General features: G+C 42.1%; 1 protein-coding gene across 3 annotated transcripts in view; it reads right to left on the reverse strand.

The window, feature by feature from the left end:
• Positions 1-5494: 5494 nt before the first annotated feature.
• TRIM33 (tripartite motif containing 33) overlaps positions 5495-21587 on the reverse strand; it is a 39174-nt gene continuing 23081 nt past the window's right edge. The window contains exons 10-20 of one of the 3 annotated variants that reach the window (XM_026111808.2): positions 21334-21498; positions 20308-20508; positions 18096-18228; positions 17069-17132; positions 16627-16786; positions 15157-15503; positions 14533-14656; positions 13460-13534; positions 12662-12814; positions 10728-10778; positions 5495-10645 (exon numbers count right to left, since the gene is read on the reverse strand). In XM_026111808.2, the coding sequence (XP_025967593.2) occupies positions 10433-10645; positions 10728-10778; positions 12662-12814; positions 13460-13534; positions 14533-14656; positions 15157-15503; positions 16627-16786; positions 17069-17132; positions 18096-18228; positions 20308-20508; positions 21334-21498 (1686 nt within the window). In that variant the 3' untranslated portion in view covers positions 5495-10432. The remainder of the gene's footprint in view (positions 10646-10727; positions 10779-12661; positions 12815-13459; positions 13535-14532; positions 14657-15156; positions 15504-16626; positions 16787-17068; positions 17133-18095; positions 18229-20307; positions 20509-21333; positions 21499-21587) is intronic. The other 2 variants (XM_064498199.1, XM_064498198.1) reach the window with 2 other exon arrangements.

The following is a 21587-nucleotide window of genomic DNA, read 5'->3' on the forward strand; positions in this document are numbered from 1 at the left end:
AGCCCCGAGAAGAACCGCGTTCACACGCGCCGCGGGGCCCAGGACGCCGCCGCCGCCACGGGAGCAGCTCCTGCCGCGCTGCCAGGAGCAGAAAGCCTGGAACACCTCCACCACACACTGCATCCACATCTGGGTTTACGTTAAAGAGACTTCAACCGGCAAAAGAGAAAAAAAAAACCCTTAGAGAAAGGTTAATACCCAATTGAGAGCTTGCAACACAGAGATCAATAACAAAATTTAATTATTTGGAAAGAGAGAAGCTAATTTTATTTCAAAGATAATAGCAAGAACTTTTTACTTTTAAATTTAAAGTCACCTTGGGCTAATTATTCACCTTCACTTACGTTGCAGAGGAGCCCAAGCTTGCTGGGTTGCAAGAGGAGACTCTGGTGCGAGCAAGCGTGCGCGCGAGAATTATTTCTTCAGAACGTAAGAACAGACGTCTGCGCCCCTTTTAACCTTGCATCCAAGTCATGGGCACCGATTGTTGTCTGAGGCAAAAGGCAGGAGAACAGCCAGAGCGTCCCCACCGGAGTGGCGGCCGCTTCCCAACCCGCCGGGGCACCTGTATTTAATCTCAGCCCTCAGGAGAAAATAAGTTAATTGATATCTGTAACAGAAAATAATGTGTTTATGAAATATTTGCCACATTCTAGTTATTTTTACCCCTCCTGGTGGAATACAAGGAATAAAGATAGCAGTATTCCTATAATAGAGGAAGCAGAAACAATGGTGCACAGTTGTGCCTCAGAGAATGCTGCACTGCTTTCATTACAAGAGAAAATTAACATGTAAAAAGAAGCCTGAGAGCTCTTTGATTAGCCTGCTTGATCAGCCTCTAGATAACGTCCCAGGACTGCAGTATCTGCTTTGTCCCTTGCGCCAGGGCGTCCCACCGACACGACACAGGCGGTCTCCTTTCCGATAAAGCCCACCCATGGGACGTCCCTCCAGCCAAGGGTCCTGATGTCCATCCACGAGGAGGGGGGCAATTGCAATGCCCAGAGGCACGCGCTTCCCTGCAGGGGCCAACAGCTCCCCAACTGCCTTGCTCTGCGGTGTCTGCTCTGAACGTAGCCCAGACCAGGTCTTTGGCCACCAAGCCTTGCGAGCCCTTGGCTCTCCGGACCCCCAGGGACGGATCCTGCTGCCTAGCCTGCCTGGACACAGGCAGATCCATATCCCAGATCTGTGAGAGCTTCCTCTGCAAGGACCTTCTGGGGAGCTCAAAGGGGCGTTTGCAATCCTCCTGCTAGCAAAAAGCAAACAAAAGCCCACCGATCACTTCGCTACTTAATAAACTCCTTCCAAAGGTCAGAGCAGACAGAAGGGTTAATCCTAGCTGACAGATACGCTGGGAATCATTTCCGTTCCCAGGGATCTCCGTAGAGAAACATAACCAGCCTTGTCTATCAGCTGTGCAGCAGATGGGACTTTCCCAAGGGTTCCTGTTACATCTACTTCCCCACAGCCACGTATCCCCCATGTCTCAGACGCATGCCCCACGTCTCGGACGCGTGCATCCAGACATCCTTCTCCGTGAGAGCCACTGAGCTCATCACACCGCAAGGGCAAGAGAGAAAAAGGGCTCCTTGCAAAGATGAAGTATGATAAAGTCTCCAGGCCCAACAGTAACGTTATTGAATTACTTTCTACTGAATTTAGTTTGCAGCAGCCAGCAGCAAATAAGGTGGCCTGACACATTTGTGTTCTGCTCAGACATTAGAAGGATACTGGCTCTGTGTGTATCTGGAGGAGGATGAGACTGATTAAAATCGGGCAGCAGATGAGACTGGTTTGACAGCTGTCCACGGTTAACCCATGAGCCAGCAGCACAGCGACTGTCGTATCATCTCCCGAAAGGGAGCCGGGAGGTGGAAGCGCCAGCAAAGCTCTTACTGATGCTCCGGACACAAAACTCCTTCCAAATAACAACGCGGAGCACTGAGGGCTGATGACACGTTCCGATTATTCATGCTTTCCAGAGGGCAGGAACGAGCTGCGTGAGGGGGGTAAAACCAGGAACCGCTGCCGCGGGAGGCACGGGCCACACAGCTTCTCCAGGGCCCCGTCAGCAGGAGCAACTGAAATGCCTCAGTCTCACCAGCGTGGGCACCGCCTCTGCTTCCAGCGTTAAATGCGACTCCACACCGCGTTCAGGATGGCAATACCCTGCCTGTCTGTCAGGCGTAGGGCAGCCAGGAGGAGATGGCAGCAGTGAGAATCGCAGGTGACGCCCAGTCACTAAATCACTGCTCCCAGTGCAGCAACACCAGTGCTCTGAGCATGCCGAACCGGTCCAGGGTCCACCTGGAGCCTGGCCTGGCCCCAAACCCGGGGCTGCGCCCCACGGCGAGCTCGGACCTCGCCTGGTCTCAGCTCTTTGCTCAGCACCAGGAACGTGCAAGAGGCGGCATCGGACTCCAGGCCAGAGCGCGGGGCTCGCTGCTCCCACGCGACGTGGAGGCTGTGCCGCCCGCAGCCGCTGCCACCGGGTTGCTCTGCCCAGGGCAGGGCCCCGAGCCACTGCTTCCACCGGCGGCAAATGGCCGAGGAGCACCTCCCTCCCCGACGGGCTCCGGCAGCGCCAGCAGCACCCGCAGCCGGTGCCGCGTGCCCGATCCAAGCCCAGATCTGCCGCCCGGCACGCGCGGTGCTGAGAGCGACCCTCCTTCCTGCAGCGGGACCTGCTCCTTGCCGAGGGCTTCCCCCGCCAACACAGCCCTGAAGGAGGGGCGGCGGGACGCGGGCGGCCAGCTGGGGCTGTTTTTACCCGCCTGCTAGCGATAAAGCACGTTGCGCACAGGGAGGAGGGGATGGACGCGCCTAGGCCCGGGCCTAGTGCTGCCCACAGTGCCTGCCCGCACGCCCGCCCCGGCAGTAACCCCCGCGCTGTGACGGCCAAGCGGCAAAGAGAAGAGAGCGAGGTCCGAGCCTCCGAGCCCCCGGGCCGGGGCGCCCGCGCAGCGCCGTGCCCCGCTCCCAGCAACCCGCCCCACGCCAGCGGCCCCGAGTCTCTTCCCGGAGCAAAGCCGCCTGCTCGCGCGTGGAGCCTGGCAGGCGCGAGGCTGTGTTCGAGCACCATCTGGTGACAGCGAAGAGCGTAAACGAGCGAGCCGGTAACTCACAGGGTCTCTGCGGAGCGAGGGGCAACCCGCGGTCCCCGACGTCTGCTCTCAAACCGGAGGAGCGCCCAGGCCCGCCGCGTCGCCCCGCAGCGCTGGCACGGGCTCGGCAGCGCAGAGCCGCGGGCTGCTTTAGCTGGTGGCTTCGTGGCACACGGCTTGCAGCGAGCAGACCTGGGAAAAGAAACGTCCCCGAGGAGAGGTCCTAAAGCCCCCGGCCCCGCGGCGGCTTACCGTGCCTTTGCCAAAGAGGTCCGGCTTCGCAGGCTGGCTCCGCGCAGCGCCGCTCCACCCGCGTCCGCCGTCCCTCCCGGGGCCCCGCCGGGCCTTCGCCTGCGGCACCTGGAACCCGCCCGGCTCCCAGGAAGCAGCCGGCCACGGGCACCAAAACGCTAAACTTGGGTCCTTTAGACCGGACACACAAGCTTAGAGAAACAGAAAGGAGTAACGTTTGAGCAAGAGGCACCGCCGCTCGGGAAAGATGCCGCCGAGCTGCAGCGGGTGACGCGGGTGCGTTTGGGCTGTCGCCGTCGCGTGCCGCCCCGTCACAGCGCGCTGCCCTCGTCCCTCGCGCCCCACCGCCACGGCCACCCCGCTCGGCTCGGCCGCCCGGGCGGGAAGGGCTCGCGGCGGAGGAGCAGAGCCGCCGGCGCTACCTGTCCGACACCTCTCACGACCAGGAGCTTCCCGCGCATCCGCCCCGCTCCCGAGCCGAGAGCCACTGAGGCTGCCAGAATTTAAAGGAATTGCCACAAAACACGACTGTGCTCATTGCAGGGACGCGTTCGCGCTCGCCACTGGCGACAGTGTTTCTACCTGCTGGTAGAATTTTGGGTGGAAAGAGGAGGTAAAACCCCCCAAATTTTAGCAACCCGATTGCAACCTTTTCTGATATGGTAAGCAGGGTAGTCTTGATTTTAGCTAGAACAAACATGTACTTTAGTATAAAGTTAATACTACCTTTCCGTAAAAGGCAGCTTTTTCATCATGGTGTTCCTGCGATACTAAACCACAACAGGTATTTGAAATGAAGAGTAAGAGAAAACAAGAGAAATGAATAGCAAGAGAAAACACAACTTCTCAAGGAGTTACAGCCTGAAGCACACTAATTCCTGCTTCAAGCCCTGCAGCAGTAGTTGAACCCCGTCACAGCCTACAAAAACACCTCGGCTGAACCCCACCTTTAGCTCCGATATGGTACGGCATGCAACGCACCAGTGGCAACACCAGCACAGGAAAAGGGATTTGATCAGTAAGGAGGACAGTTTAATGCATAAACGCCAGACTGATTAAATGGCAAACAGAACCGCAGCATTGTGCGCGTGCGAGCACGGGCTGTTTCCGAGCAGCGTACAAGAACTGCCGACCACGCAGGAGCAGCCTCCTCTCCCCTCACAACCCTAAAACCCTTCCCTTGTCCTCCCCCGATCACAGCGCCAGGGAAAGCTGCTCGACGGAGGGGTTTCGATCCCCGAGGTGTGGACTGACCAACCAGCCAGACTGCTGGGGCTGCTGTTCGTGCTGCCCTGCATTTTGAACCACGTTTATACCCACGCGCAGGGACACACATACGTTACTGCAGTGGTCTGGTCCCCCAGAAACACATTTTACTGAGCAAAGAAACACACTGTCCCTAGCTACCTATTCACTATGGATTCATTTCCAAAAGAGAAAATACACTGGTAGCACGTAGAGCCCAGCAGGGCAGATGAGAAGCATATTTAACCAGGGGTGCAGAGGCCGACACGTTACGGAGGGATCCGCTCAGCGCCCTTCTCACCTTCCAGGACTTGCTGCACCAGACGTGGGAAGCGGAGCCCCAGGGCAGCCCCTCGCAGACCTCCGCCGTCAGGTCTGCCCAGCCTTGGGAAGTCATCTGGGCCCCGATAACTGAACGCTGCAACTGGGATTTTCCTTAGCGAGCTGCAAACCTCGGAACTGCACCTCCCATGAAGCTGCACCATATTCCAGGGCAACAGCAGCTTTTGATCAGTGGCAGGAGTAAAAAAAAAAGAGAAAAAGAAAAAAGCCTTCAGAAACCTTACAACCCCTAACCTACCGTACGTGTGCCAAGTACTAGGCGTAAACACAGGTGACGAATCATTTCACGGACCAGAAAGTGGAGAGTGACGAAACCCCGATATCTCACATCCAAACTCTGGACTAAGTTTAGACCTCGGTGTTTTCCCTCTCTAAACCGCTCATTGGCACAGATCACGCAGCCTCAGATGGTCACATTTTAATTGCTACAGTTAAAATTTCACCAAGGTGTTTAGCCGTATTTCCTCCTTCCAAGTATCAGGAAACTGTCACCAGTGATGTGTTAGTACCTTATGACCTAACCCAGATTTGCAAAAAAGAAACTCAAATTGAAAGATTCTTCATTTTTCTAATTTAATAGAAATAACCAAAACAAAATGGGTTGCAAACAATGTTTTAAACTGATCTAGTACAACTTCTACACCACATTCCAGAGCATTTAACAAGAAATATTTACAGGCAGATAATGTATTAAATAACCATGGAAAGAAAAAGCTTTTTTTTTATTACACACCAGCAAAAACACAGGAACAGAACAATTAGAAACTGTAACTTTGTTAAAAAAAAAAAAGTTAAATAATTACTCAGATAATATAATACCACAGAAACAGCACTTTTTTGAAGAATCATATTAAAAGATGAGAAGAGTTTACTATGTGCAAAAAAGTACCAGTTTAATTACTGGAAGCAAGAAATAATCGAAGAATGCCATGAATTTAACCCTTCCATGAGTATGCTTACATGTATTCAACTGTATGCAACATGTATTCAAAACTTACAGGTTTTCAACTGCACAAATCTTCATAGGCTTATATACATATTTCATGGTGTTCTGAACCCAAGAAATACCCCCATTTGCAGGCCATTAGCAGACACACATTCTTTATTTTTTGAAATGTAGCTCACACTCTAGAGTGAATGCTGCAACGAGTCAAACTTAGAAAATTATTTTAGTACCTTTCCTTGTACAAATTCAATGAATTCTAAAGAAAGCAGCCTTGAGCTGTAAGATCACTCAATAGAAAAGGCCAAAACTGCATTTCATACATTTAATAGTTCATTTATAATAAAGATACTCAAATTAACTACAATTTTTGAAAACTAATTCAATTTAGATACATTAGAAAGCATATAAAGTAGAATCCCCATAGGCGAACACAGGAACTAGATGGAAGAGTTACTGTACATGCATTTTGAGAAAATAAAAGAAACCACCATATCTGAAGATACAATGTATATGTTCAGTCTGAAATATGTCTATGTAAACTGTGGCATATAAATTTTTTTTAAAAAAGTACCTCCGTTATTTACTCAAACACCTACTTTTTAAAAAAATATGTAACTTTCCCCAATTTTTAAAATAAAATGCCACACTATATTGTCAATAACTCCTGCACACTATTTTTAAAAGCTAGACTTGGTGATATGCATACAAACTTTCCTATAAAATCACTATCCAAAGGAAAGGATTCCTGTCATGCTAATAGGCAACAGACAAAGCAGTTTTATTGCTTTTTCCAAGGAAGAGAAAAAGAAAAACAAGAAAAAGCCTACTTCCAGGACATCATACACGCAGCTTCAAACACCGTTGCCATTACCTAAGCTTACAGAGGGTCAGCCAATAAACTAGGTTATACAACAGAATGGTGAATTTGAGCTAATTTTAAAGACTTCTGTTCTAGTGGCTTGCAGAAATGTTTATAAAACATTTCACTGCTGATCCAGTGTTGAGTATGCTGACACAGTCAAATGTCACAAGTAACAGCAATAATGACATCTCACAAAAAGCAACTTATCTATGCTTAACAGAGCATTTCTACTGCTGAAAGTTTGGGGAACACCCTTTTTTTTGGATAGTAACTCAGCCATATTATACTGTAGGCCACTTAATTCCAGGGCACAGTCGAACAAAAGACCTGAACCTATTTAGCTGGTTAAATTAGCATTAATCACTAGTAATTACATGGCAGGATACCTGCTGAGGTAATTGAGAAGTCCGTGAGTAGCACACTACACTTTTCACTCCTATTTCAAAGCAAGTTGCCTTTTACTTCTTTGGATTAACTTAAACTTCAGGGTCATTTACAACAAAAATTGAGACACGAATGATCTTTTTACAAAAGTATCTTCGATCAGAGCATATAGTTATATCAAGTGCCAGATTATCTTCTTGCTGTCACGTTAGAAGACTGCAGCCACGCAGGCAGAGCAGGCAGCACACGGCCTGCACCCACCACATCTTTCATCTGCTGGAAGTTTCATTCTCAACAGAAGCCACCTTCTAACTCCAGGGTAACGCACCATCACCCGCACACGCGTTGCCCGGCACGGGGAAGAGCTAGACTAGCACAGCAGCCTGTTAACACACAACCCATGTGTTTGCTCTCGACCAAGCTACATACGACGTGGCCCCCAAAAGCTGTTTTGGTTGAGCAAACCCCGACCGGTTCTATGATGAATGTTTACAGACTAAGGGATTGGGAAACGTATTAACAGAGCTTATCTATCCTTCTGAATCTGTATGAACGGGCCCTAGCTAGTTCCAAACAATCATTGAATTACTGTATTTGGCGTTCCAAAATGGAGAACAAAAATGAGAATGTTCTTTCATTTCTTTTATATAAGAGAAACACGTGAGATTTCTTGCACGCAGTTCAAAACTCCACATAAATAACACTACCGAACCCTGACGAGCTGGATGGAAGGATCAATTGTAGAAGCTCATCGGGTTATGTGCAAGAGCAAAGCTTGAACTATAATCAAGATCAAAGCTTAGCATTACTTGTGGTTTGCAGGTGAACTAATGGAACACAGGCTAACTGTCAAGACTACAAAGTTAGACAAATTTTGTCTGGTACCTGGGGTCTGGGAGGAAGAGAGAGACTACAGCGCTCGCAGCAGTCCAGAAGCGTGCACTCCCCTGAACCACGGCTCCTCTGCTGCAGGACCCAGCCTGGGATGCCACCACGCTTGTCCTGAGCTCCCGGTCAGGCAGGAGGTACCTGCAACACTTTAAGAAATGACTGGAGCCTCACAAAGTGAACACTTAAAGTTGAGGCCTGCAGCTACAGAACCTAGAGTGCTTAAGTGCCATTAAAATAGTAACCCCAATTGAAGAGAATTCACAGAATCTTATTTTTATTGTAATTTTAATAATTCCTTTGCAAAATGAAGCTGAGAAACTAGAAATGCATAAATAGGCAATACACAGAGCCATTAAATGATCCCTTGTTACTATTAGTGTCCTATTCACACATTTCACCCTTTTCTACTGGCAAAGTTTTTGCTGTGTCAATTTAATAAACGTATGTTTAAGTAGGATGACTTTTCCTTTCACAAACTGGTAAAAACTAAATTTAAACAGACACTCTGTTAATATCCGAACAACAACAAAAAATCAGTTTGAGTCAAGTGTAACATCCGCAGAATTTAAAGAAGTGAGCTTGAAGTTATGAATACACCTTCAGTCCCCTTGTTTATTGTGAGAGGTATAGACACAACGTATATATACTTTGTTCTATATAAAAAGAAATCAAATCGTGATTTGCATAAAATTTTCTCAGAGCATTTCTCAATTTGATACATTGTGCTAAAAATATTTATCTTTACCATTAAGGTAAAGTACATAACAATGAACAGCCACAAGAAATGCTCATGCTGAATATATTAAACCCCCAGTGATTTACCACAGAACTGCTGTATTCACACAAAATTTTATGGCAAATTTACAGTCTGTCAGTTTGACCTCATCTGATCACAGGATTTCTTCATCTTACTTTAACAAGATCTATATGAAAGTCAGAAATTACATTTCTTGGTTCTAGGATTGAATTCAGTTCAGTAAAGGAAAAAACAACTGTTCAAAGCATAATTACTTTGCCATGACCTCATTTCTAACCAGAAATGCTGCAACAAAGGCAGTGTGCAATGGGAAGGCACTGCAGAGATGCCTGCTGCAGGGTTCCAAGGAACAGGAAAATTGTTCTATTTTCAGTATTTGACCAGAAACCACTCAACTCCAAATCCTGGTCTGTGCAAGTGCTTCATTTTATGGATGGACAAGTAACCTAATCCTAACAGGTTTATTCCAATCTTTCTAGACATTTCACTCATGAGCTGCTTCTGAAGAAAGTTCTGAATAGTACTCTAACAAAAATAAGATAGAACCTCAATATGAATGCAATGTTAGAAATAGACAGCATATATTACAAATCTTTTCTTGATAGGAACAATTAATAAGAATACATATTAGCTTAAAAACAGTTCAGCAAATGTTGCTGATCTGCAAGAAATCTCAGTCCACTATTTACAAATAAGACAAAGTGAATACAGGAAATTTTACACATTTGGTAGTCAATATGTTATTGTTTGCCAAGTGGTCTATTAGAAACTGATATTTAGGAAGACTGGAGAAAAAAAAAACCCAACCAGGTATTACCTCTTCAGTCTATATTTTAAATACAGAAAATTAGATAATGAATACTGGAGATAACATTCTGCCTCATTAGGGGGATCAGGGACAGATGATACAATGCTAAGAATTCTGTCATGAACTCCATTAAAATGTTCTGTGTACAGGATTCTTAGTAAATACACTTAGCCCTACTAAAAAGCAACAGTTGCAAACAGTTTAGTCCTGCATCTGTCAAGAACTCACACTCCTGCACTTGCCAATTCAGAACAGTTTAATGATTTTTTTTTTTTACTATACATAAAATGTTGTAAAGAAAGTCAAATTTAGATACTTGGATCAACACAGAAGATCAGTTACTCACAATATTACTTAAATGAGATGATAAAACCAATGACCCAACACACACTTAAATTCACAGAAAAAGAGGGGATTTTAAGAACATTTTTTACAGTTTACACTGCAGTCCAGCATGAAAGCAAGATACAGTAACTGTATTGGTCCAGTCCTGCAGAACATTTTATTAAGCAGTATGACAGTCTTATCTGTACAAGGAGCATCTCTTTTCAAATCTGCTTCTCTTCCACATCATCCACCTCTATCCGTGAGACCAGGATGAGTGAGTCCCCCTCCCCATCATGAAAAGAAAAGGAAACACCAAATAATCAAGAAAAAAAAAAAAGCAATACATTTTTTTCCCCTTTTGATGAGAATGCTTTTCTGCACAAGTGTTTTTGTAATCTAATACTGTTTAAAAAGCTATCAGCTTCTTCAAGATGGCCACTGTAGGCATGATAATATTCCAGGAACACTTAAATAACAGTTTTTACAATAAATTTAGGTCCATATCATTAGATTACTTTATATGCACTGGTCTCTCATCTGATTTTAGACGTTTTCTACGTGGTTGTATAAAATCTTCATCGGAGTCCTCAGTTATTTCACCATCATCCTCTTCCTGCTCAAATTCAGGCAAAGGCTGGAAGGTCCTGTCTGGGTAGATCTCTGTAAGTTTATCTTCAAAGTATAATGCAACTGCCTTCCCTGCCTGTGCTACTTCTGAATCAGCCTGCAAACAAAAGAAGACAGGAATATTCACCTGTTGGAAATGCACATCCCTTCACCAAGTGTGCATGGTCTGAAACGCTTACCTTCAAATTAATCTCTTGTGTTTCTGCATAAACTTGAACAACTTTCATCATCTAAAAAGGATACCAGAGTCAAAAAAATGAAATTATAATCCTTTCTAAAGTTATGAGATTGCATAGGATTGGATGACTAAAGTCAGCCATAACAAGAAAGCAATTTGTTATGGACTACACCTCTTTAGTTCCCAAACTCAGTGGAAGCAGGGTTTAAAACAGTCTTATTAAGAGGGTGACACAGGGTAAATGAACCTTTGGCAAGACACACAACTTTCGTACAAACAAGTTGCTCCCCATCATTTTTAAAATTGCACTTTACTCATGATTGCTTTGTTCATTTTAAAGTTTAGTTGCCCAGACATTAGTGAGGAAAAGTCTCATTTGAATTCCAACAGAGAAGAGCTCTGCAAGTCTTTTCTACAGAAGACCAGACTACTCTCTTGGGGTGTTTACCCCACTTTGATTTTTACTTTTTAAGAGCATATAGCTCAGAGGCACTAGACCTGACTCTGCTACGAGTGCTCAGGTTGCCTCATCTTCTGCCATCAGCCAGCACTTTGAACAGCGACACAAGTCTAAAACACCTCTTTAAACACATCCATCAGTCCTTGCTCCCTTGTTTTACTCTTGTCCCTAAGAGCTGCAGCATGTTTTCTTCTACAGTAGATGCTTCATTAATTCCCTTGATTGAGAAGGTCACATAACTGCAACTTTTGCCACAGTGCTCATTAACCTCCACCTAATACAGAGACATAAGGGAGTCGGTGGTGTCAAAGTCCCAAATGCTTGCAATTACAGCGTACAGCATCACATTTTCTAAAACGTATTTAACCTTGATTTTTACCAGCATACTTGTGAGGCAGTCGAGATTTTAAATGTTGGTTTGTGTGCTTCCTACAAATTTGCCTCTTCTGAGAGTCAGAAATGTTGCCCAAATATTGCAAAAGTCATTACATTTTACAGAGAAATGCTGGCTATTGTATGCATCTCTAAGGTCACAAGCAAGCCACTCCATGCAATGTCTTCTCCAGCGCTTTTTATGATCTTGCTTTAAGGAATCTCAGAAATGAGGGCACCCCAGCTTACCTCAGAGACTACTTTGTTTCAGCACAATGCCATATTTTTTCTGATATTTAGAGTATTTTTTTCTGTTGCTTCACCTAACAACAACACTCAGGTAGCGTATCTCCCCAAGTCACATTTCACACATTAGTAAGGTAAAATATTTCAGTATCAGATGAGTTCATTGCAAAACAGGGCAGTTTCCCACATTCATCAAAAATATGACTCCATACACAAGCTATCTGTTGAAAACTAGTTTTTGTGAGAGCCCAACTATCCATGAGCTAAAGCACTACACTTAATACTGTGAATAATGAACAAAAAGATTTTTTGGATTCCGCCTGCAGCAGGTACTAGAAACAGCAGGATATCCTTCAGAAAGGCACTTGTCCTCAATAGAGAGTTTCCTCAATGGGGATCTGCCATATTTCATCAGTATAAGCACAGTTATCTGTGCAAGTTGAGATAGTTCTAAGGACTGCTTGACTATCTTTTTCATCATGCTTAAATAAGCACTGCCACAATCTATTCGATGAACATCAACGAGAAGGCCATCCTGCTCCTCAGTCACGTATCAAAACCGATGAATACACCTACTGCTTAGTCAGCAGTATCCCTACATGACTAAATGTTAGCAGTCTCCCTATAAAAGCCTCATCTCCCCAGTCTAGCTAAAACTGAGAGCTAGTTCTGTAATTATGTTGTACTTTAAGTGTCTGTCTCAGCATCTGCTCCATAACACAGAAGTTTAAGATTTGAAGCAGAGCCTCTACATGGAGAAGCTGCAGAATCAGGTTGAAATAAATCTTAATCTTAGGAAAGAAAAAAAAAGAAAAAGAAAAAGAAAGAAAAAGTATACAGATTGGAAGTTAACATACTTCATTAAACCTTTCACAGTTCTTGAAGATCAACCGGACATCTGCCACAAAATCCTCAGGATTTTGGTAATGCTGAGAATGTTTCTTTTGCAGTTTCTTTTTCACTGTAGATAAATCCATTGGCTTCTTTATAATTTTATAGTAGTTTGGTATCTGTAAAGAACGAACAATGATTTACCACTACATCATTGTAGTCATATGTAGTCACATCTACATAGTTCACAGAAGCAGCTGAATTTCTCTGCTTCTTATCAAAATAGCTATCAGCTAATCTTATCATGCACTGTATGCATGTTCAGTAAGCAAGAACAATTTATTTTCTTCAGACTGTTTAAGAATTTCTTTCTCACCTTCATTGTGTATCATAGCACAGCAAAGGTTTTCATTATAGTTACTTATCTTACAGCTGAAAATAGAAGAGTCAAAGCAGTTTCTTTCTTGCTTTCACTTAAAAGATTGACAAAGTAAGTTTTCCTAAAGCCTTCTGTTGTAACATTTTGAATTTCATAAGTATCCTAAGTCATCCTCTTCCAATTCACCAACTGCTAATTTGAAGTATTTTTAGACGAGTGGGTTTAAGACTGGGAGTACAGCCTTTGCACAGAGAAGCTACAGAATCAGATACTTCAAAATATCGTGAAATACTGAATGACCACCAGAACTTTTAGACTGGCCAAACAGGACATGCTTCAAGTAAAAGCAGTTAGCATCCTCCCAAAACAAAGCCCCTTACGACTCCAGCCTGTTAGATGTTGTGCCAAAAATAAATCACAAACTCTTTTGCAGAAGGAGACTTACCGAGGCTGGGACTGGCTCTTGAAATTCAATGCTCAGCTCATGACAATACAGGTAAAGCAGGAGACGTTCACATTTCTTAAAAAGAAATAAACAGTTTCAAGTTAATATCCTTATTTATTTTCACCCCAGAAACACATATTTCACTACTTAAATAGTAGTAGCTTACTACCAGAAAATTTAATGTACAATCTCCACAAGTTTGTTTATAAAACGTCCAAGTTCTTAGGAGGGTGTTATTGATGGGAAAAACAACAACAACAACAACAACAAACACGCCTCTCCGTTCAGATAGCAGAAGTACACTCCCTTTTTGTTTTCTTCTTCCAAAACAAAAACCTAGGGCTGAAGTCAAACATTCAGAAGCCCATTAATAAACCATCAAATTAAAAAAAAAAAACTATAAACATCTTTGTCCAAGTGCAACATGAAGTTACAGGAAAAGACCGAGTTAAGGACTTCTTTTTTTCCCCCACTACACAAAACTAAACAATTTGAAATTAAATCCAAAATGTTTCTATGAATTTCCTGTTAAAATATTTTTCTTTCATTTGCTTGGAATTCCCTTGGAGGAATTTGATTTGATAATGCTCCGACACTTTGTTCACAGTCTGAATGATAAAGCTAAAAATAATTCTGACAGTCGAGGTCATTACACCTTCTGCAAGAATGCACCTAAATATTTCTAACGACTCTCACAGCATGAACTTAGCACAACAAACTTTTACACAACTACTTTTATGAAGGCTGTATCAATGTTAAATGCAAAGAACTTCTAACACTGAAGAGATTAATGCATATTAAAGTGTGCATTTAAATACAGAATATGTTTACATGCAAGTTTTAACCAGTAGATTATTACAGTTAATAATGGAGCACTCACACAGTCACCAAGACCTGCTTATGTGGTCACAGCAAGACAGTCTTATTACTCATTTCATTTTTTTGCTACAGCCACAGTCATATTCAATTTGCTGCAGCCACAGCAAAAGTATCTTCAAGAAATAGTGGAGGACAGCTAATTACAGAAAGTGCTTTTTTCTTAAGAAACTGATTCCTACAGTTTTGAGACATACCCTTTGGTCCACAGGACTGAGGCCTTGTGCTGTTTTCCCCTTCTTACTGTGTTGCGAATTGTCACAATCGTATTCTACCTCTGGTTTGCTTAGATCTCTGCAGAATGTACATATCCACTCCCCACTAGAAAGACAGGAACACAATTACTCCAGGAATCCAGGGACGAAGCCACATCAGTGATAACTACAAAGATTTTTTTCATTAGTTGTCACCAATTCACATTGTACAATATTAAAGATTTGGATTTATAACAACAAAGGGTAACCAATAAGGCTCAAGATAGTTCTGCTAGTCAAGGTCATTTTTTCCTCCCCTCATATTCCTATCCTAAATATGCTTAAATACTTTACAACATCTTTCTCACCGTGACTTTATAATGAGCTTTACACAACAGAAGCACACTTTGAGAGCTCATTTGTTTATCAAATAAATTTTAATTAGTTATGCACAAAACAATCCAGGCAGACCTTTAAAATGTCAGCTTTTTTACTGGCAAAAGTCAAGGCAGAACTAGCCAGTCTTGAGAATGAAGCACCAATTTTAGTACTGCATTGAAACCTACCATGTGAACGAGACCACAGAGCTGTTCTACGGAAACTATTACACTGCATGGTTTCTGGTACCTTGGAAAGCTGAGGAGTGTTGGTACATGACAAGTCAGGTGAAACACTTTTGGGCACTTTTCGCAACATAATAAATCCCCTCCATTTTGACATACAGCACACCAGTCTTCATTTGGATCATCCTCTTTGTTATTGCCTTCTCCTCCAATTCTAGCTGATCGATGCATTAGACTTCGCACCGGGGATTTTCCATTTACAAGACTATGTCCAGACTGTTTGCAGCTTTCACTTAATTCTGCTGGTTCAGTTTTCACATGATTTTCAAGAGTTCCTAAGGCTTCCAATTCACTTTCCAGATGCAAATTAGTGGACAGTGGTGGTGTCAAGCTGCTCTCAGGACTGCTAAGCTGAAACAAAAGTAGCATATGAAAAATCTGAGAAGGGAACAGTTTTACAAGGGCCTCTTTCTTCACATGCTGGAAGTCAAAAGCCATCCACCATTTACTGGCACTATAGGCATTTCCCAGAATAACTGGCAAATCATTCTGAACAGTGGAGTTGCATACAATTTAAAAAAATACTTTTTCCACAAGTCTGTCCTTTCAAGGACAGACTCATTTCTAATACATAGCATGATGAACAAACTTTTAATCCCAACACACCAATAAAACATCAATACGTACCTCCACTGTCACCAGGAAAAATCCTTAAGTTCTTCACCCTGCTCCCAGTACACAATCCCATTAAATCAAACAGAGCTGAGAAGCACTGTAATATTCACTTGCATAAATATTTTAAAGAACTGTGAAAGTGCCAATGACAGGCCTGCTCTGGCATGAGAAATCTTGACTGACTGGAAGATTTCTGAGTGTAATTACATAGACATGAGTGTTCATTAATTCCTGCTAACAGTGGATTATTTACAGGTTTCATTAGCTAGGTATTAAAAAACAGCAACAAACTACTCTGCTGGGGGTATTTTATTTGAACAGTTAAAGAAAAAATTTACATGGCACTATCCTGTGTCTAGCAGAGCATCGTAAAAGAATATGATCACGTCTTAAACATGGGCCAAACTGAGATTAAGTTCTAACTTTTTTTCCTACCAGACTACTTTCAACATGCAATTACGCATGACAGTACATAAAATTTACAAGGACTGAGTGCCTTTTGCATCTATGTCGCTGGTTCAAATCCTGTCCAAATTAACAAGAGAGACATCATTTAATGCTCATTTGTTTGACATAAGCTAGCAAGCAATTGTCCAAGTCCTGTTTCCAGCTTATTGGTACCTATGTCACAAACCCCTAAATAATTAGCAGCCTTAGTTGTGCTACAAAAATAAAGCTCACCACTGAAGCTGACCTGTGCTTAAAAGTTCAGACACACTACCAAGGACCAAAATACCTTGCAGTCTTCAGAACTGTTAACAGAATATGAGGCTTAAGAGTAGAACTGCTTTATGATTTCCAAATTCTCATACATGCTTGTAGAAACACCGTAACATACTGTTTCACAAACTAACTTTACCATGCAAGCACTCCTTCTGCCATCCTCTGTTTTTTCCTGTTTCACTGTTCCTGAGAAACTGCATATCTCTTCCTCTGTCCCTGGCTCCTGCTTGACTTTCACTTGGTCAGACTTGAAGTTCATGCTAGTTTTCTCAGCAGTTCTGCCTGAGGAGCCACAGCTAGAAAGATACCAGCACATAAATAAGACGAAAACTCATTAGAATAAGAGAGTTAAACATTGCAAAGGTCAAGCATGTCCAAACATTTAGAGGACAGCTTAATTTTACAAGAGGGGAACTGTATTTAAAAAAAAAAAAAACAAAACACAACTCCAACATGTAAGGCTTCTTCAATTACTGGGTCACAGTTACAACAAAGCCCTATTGACCTGTTGTCGATTTATTTTTGAATTCTCCATCTTTGATTTTTCAGCGTGGCATTATTGACTGTAACACACTCACCTTCCTCTGCTACCTGTGCTGGAGGTACTAGGTGGCCTCACAGGAGTGTGGGAGTTGGATAAACCTGAAAAGAAGTATAAAAGTTGACTCGGTACAAACTGTTAACAGCTACAAAAAATAAATATGACTAGTGTTGAGCAACACCAGAAGTGCTGCTGCTGGAATATCCTAACAGCTCACAGTAATCAGCTGCCCTCTCAGTCATTTGATCAGAACAAAGATCTAGCACACTACATTAAATAAAAACCACAGATGACAAGCTATTGTTAAACAAGTCCCAATAATTATTTCACTTAATCCAAATAGCGCCATAGCCTTCCACCCTTAAGTCCTCAGATTTTATCCATTGATATCCACCAATAAAGTGGATATGTTTCGCATACAAGCTTTGAGAAACAAGGTTCCATTGCTGCAAGCATTCACTCACAGAATCTTGCAGAGAGAAGACCAAGGGAAATATGCATACCAAATGGCTGAAATCAGCTTCTTACTAATGGAAAGGGACATCTGAATATTTACATAACTGAACATCAGGTATATTGGTGATTTAATTTGTTCAGATGCATAATGAAAGCTCTATTCTAAATTGGCTGTACTTAGAATGACCTTGCTCAAATGATCTTTGGGTATAGATATTTCTGTGACTAATTAAGCTATTCACTGATATTCAGCACACTTACTTCCTGAACCTCAGAATGGTCTAGACAGTCATCATTTGGGGCAGTAACTGAACTACGTCCTCTGATGCACAAAAAGAAAACGGATTCTGGTAACATAAGTCAAACAGTATCATAGCACAGACATATCAATCTACATACATATCTGAAACACTGCATTCACATGCAGACAGTTGTTACTGTGAAGATATTTCTGAAGGAAAGTAAAATTTAAGTTTCTGCAAGAACTTATTTTTGAAGAAAAAAATTTTTTTAAACTAACAAAATATCATTATTCTTATGGCAGGAAGCAGTAGGTATTATCTTCAACTTAAAGACTAGCAATACCCATCATACTCTTTCCCATTTACCTGATGACCCTGGAGACAGCGCTGAAGGTCCGGGGGAGGGATTCATGGTACTTGTAGGTTGCGGGGGTAGGTGGCTGCCTGAAATATATCTACTTAGGAGGTTATCTAAATTACTTGAACCAGCATCTTCAAGCTAAAAACCAAAACACAAAAAGTCTGAATCAGCAAACTCTAATTGAAGTTTGTTAATAGTTCCACATCTTCATGCTGTGATCAGTATCTTTACTGAAATTGTTCATTATCCTTTTAAGGATTCAGGGCATCGGCCAACATTATCATCAGTTTCATAGAGAGATCAATCTTTTCCAAAAATAGAAATCCACAGTCATAAATTTATCAAACTAAGATTTTCAAAAGTTAGTGTATTTCTGAATTCTTCCAGTATGGTCATAGGCTGCACCTCCCTTAGGTCACTCCAGACTTCTTGGTTTTCAAATTTCAGTGCGTTAGTCATACTGAATGGCGTTAGTCATATGAACTACTAGATTACTAATTTTGCAACAGTTATTCCACAATAAAGATATTACGGGAAAACATGAATTTTTTTTTTCTTAGTATGACATGAAATCTTTTTGCCCCATCCATTTCTTACACAGATTTTAATATCTATTAAAAACAAGGACACAGGTACCCTATTACTTTAACTACTTAAAACTATCACCTGGAGGAAGGCAGCATAACTGTAAATAAGATCTTTGAAATATATTTTATTCAAAGTGAGTTTTTGTGTCTCTCAAGCAGTTTGAACAGGGAATAATTTCCTATCAAACTGTTCCATCAACTAAAATCTGTAACAACTATCACATGAACAGGTATATAAAAAAAATCATACCGATACGGAATTATGTACTTTCAGTGGACCTATAAGTTGCATTTATGTTTAAGAATATCCCACTAACTAAGTACTTCTAACCTGGTATATAATAAACTTTAGTTAAGACTGATTCAGCCGTTCATGTCTAGTTATATTAATGCTTTGCTATAAGGACTAACAAAGCTTCAGCACTACAGATCAATCACATTCAGAGATGCAATCTTTTCCTTTTGCTTATTCTGATCAAATTACCTGCAAACTCATCCAGAAAGTGAAAGCATAACCCTTGAACACCTTTCTTCTAAGATTAAGAATTACAACGTTGTTGTTGGTATTACAGCAGACCAGCAGCCTTGAGGAAATTTAGGTTTTGTTTCTAAGGTGATTCCTCTGTCATGCTCAAATTTCCTGTGCTTTATTAGCATGACAGAGTTAACACTGGAAATTTCGACATAAACATCATGTTCTCAAGATGAAGCCATCATCCTCCCCTCCCTCACCCCCAAAACACTCTTACAGAAAAATTTTATTACTCTTACTTTCTTTGCCTCTACCCATAAGTTAAATTATGCTTTAGAGCTCTCCAAATTAGCTTGACTTCATCAAAATCTACCTCAGCTTGTGCGCAGTACCCACTTCCTCACTCGGAAGAGAATATGGGAGATGGTTGGCAGTCCCAAGTCAGTGATTACCAAACTGGCGTGCAGATAAAGCGAAAGCTACAGAAGCAGCAACTGTCAAACTCTGCAGAAGCAAGAATTTCCAGGCAAACACCACAACCAGGGCTAAAGACGAAACACGGAGGCCAGTTTTTGAAGTGCTCTGCAGCACCTTCTAGAATCCAATGCTAACACAAGCATGGCCTCTTAAATACAAGACAAAAATAACTACAGCCACAGTATTGTGGCATAGAGAAAAGGAGAGGAGTAGTATACCTTTCCTCTGTATATCCTGGGTTTGAATGTTATGTTTAGCAATATTCCACATGAACAGAGAAGCACAAGGCAAGACTCTGAATAAATGATGATTCAGAGCATTTGAAAGACATAACGATTCAACAATTCTAGTGATACGTTCCCACGTCACAGACTTGTAGAAGAAAGGAAGTGAACACAGTAGTTAGGATTGACTAATTTAAGTATCAGTTTTATTATATGACAGCCATTAAATGCTGTTTAATTTAAAGCTTAGCACAGGCTGAGCAGGTCAGACCTATACAGCCAAAGGAGTTGCATGCCCAAGGCAAAGACTATAGATTTTAATTCTTCTTCGACTTTAAATGATAAATAACTACACCACGCCGCAGAAAAATACTGATATCCAAATAAAAGAAGATATAGAAAGGAAAGCAGATCATTACTTCGCCTACAGCATAAGTGCCTGATCATCTCCACTGACCTGGATGGGTGGGATATCTGGCAGGGAAGGTAAATTCTCTGGGTTTGTTACAGAAGGAATGAGTTCAATTGCTGTAACAGATGGACTTGTTGGACCACGGTTTGCATTCGCCATTGTTGCTGTAGTAGGACTAGTTGGATTAATAGTGTTGTTGTGCACAGAAACAACTGGAAAAGGCCCCGCATGCCCAGGGTTAGAATGCTGTAGGAAAAGAAAAGAGACCACGATTGCATTACAGACAAAGCAGAAAGCCACTCTGCACACAGAACTGCAAAACTTACATTACATGATAGTCCTCAACAAAAACTTAGTAATTTTTTGGAAGATATAAATGCATAAAGATAACCTGATAGCACTGAATGAGAAGCAACTGCTATTCAGATTTATTTGGGAAGAAAAAGCATTTTATATGGCTAGATGTTTAGATATACAGTATAGGTTTGTCCCATTCTTCCATCAAATTATTTTCCTGTATAGTTGCATTTTCTTAGAGCAATGATTTCCTCCAAAGATAACTGTAGAGTCCACATGTCTATGTATAAACATTTTTAGAACAGAGTTACAGTTCAAAGTAATCTTTCTGATTCTCCAATCACATTAATTGTCAGGAATCTTTATTTTTAATGGTAAGCAAAGCCCTGCGTCATGCTTCAGGTTTGAATTTAAAAACACTGTAGAATTCAGTTTGGTTATAACGCCTAAATTACATCACTCTGAACTTTACTATTCCTGATTATTCCTTAAGAAACCCAAAAGCTGAATGCCACTGAAAAATGAAAAATCAAAACGCTTTGTTTCCCAGGACTAAAATACAATACAAATACTAAAACTGTTTTTCATTTTTAAAGTTCAAATTTTTTTACATTGAGCAAAAATCTCACAGTACAGTATGCAACATGAAAAAGCATATAAATGTGTGTAGCTGTGAACTGTGTTACAGTCAAACACATTTAAAGCTGGAGATATCATCTATTTTAATGAAAGTTTGGCACAATGGCACAAATGAAGCGTGTACACAGGATATACTTGTCTTTGGAGGTGCGGTTGCATCATGGAGTATTGTGGTCCATTGTGGCGTGGTATTCCTGGTATACGAGCAGCATTCTGAGCCATTCTCATCTGATGTGCTTGGAAAGCCCCACAGTTCATGTTACCCCTCTGCATGGTCTGCATGCTGATCAACCTGGGAGGCTGCAAGGGTTTTTGTTTTTTAAAATTCTTGCTTTTAACATGGAAAAAAGAAGCCAATCTCTCTCCACAGTAGTAGGTTTACTAATTAC

The sequence above is a fragment of the Dromaius novaehollandiae genome, chromosome 27 (genome assembly GCF_036370855.1).
Source record: "Dromaius novaehollandiae isolate bDroNov1 chromosome 27, bDroNov1.hap1, whole genome shotgun sequence".
NCBI lineage: Eukaryota > Metazoa > Chordata > Aves > Casuariiformes > Dromaiidae > Dromaius > Dromaius novaehollandiae.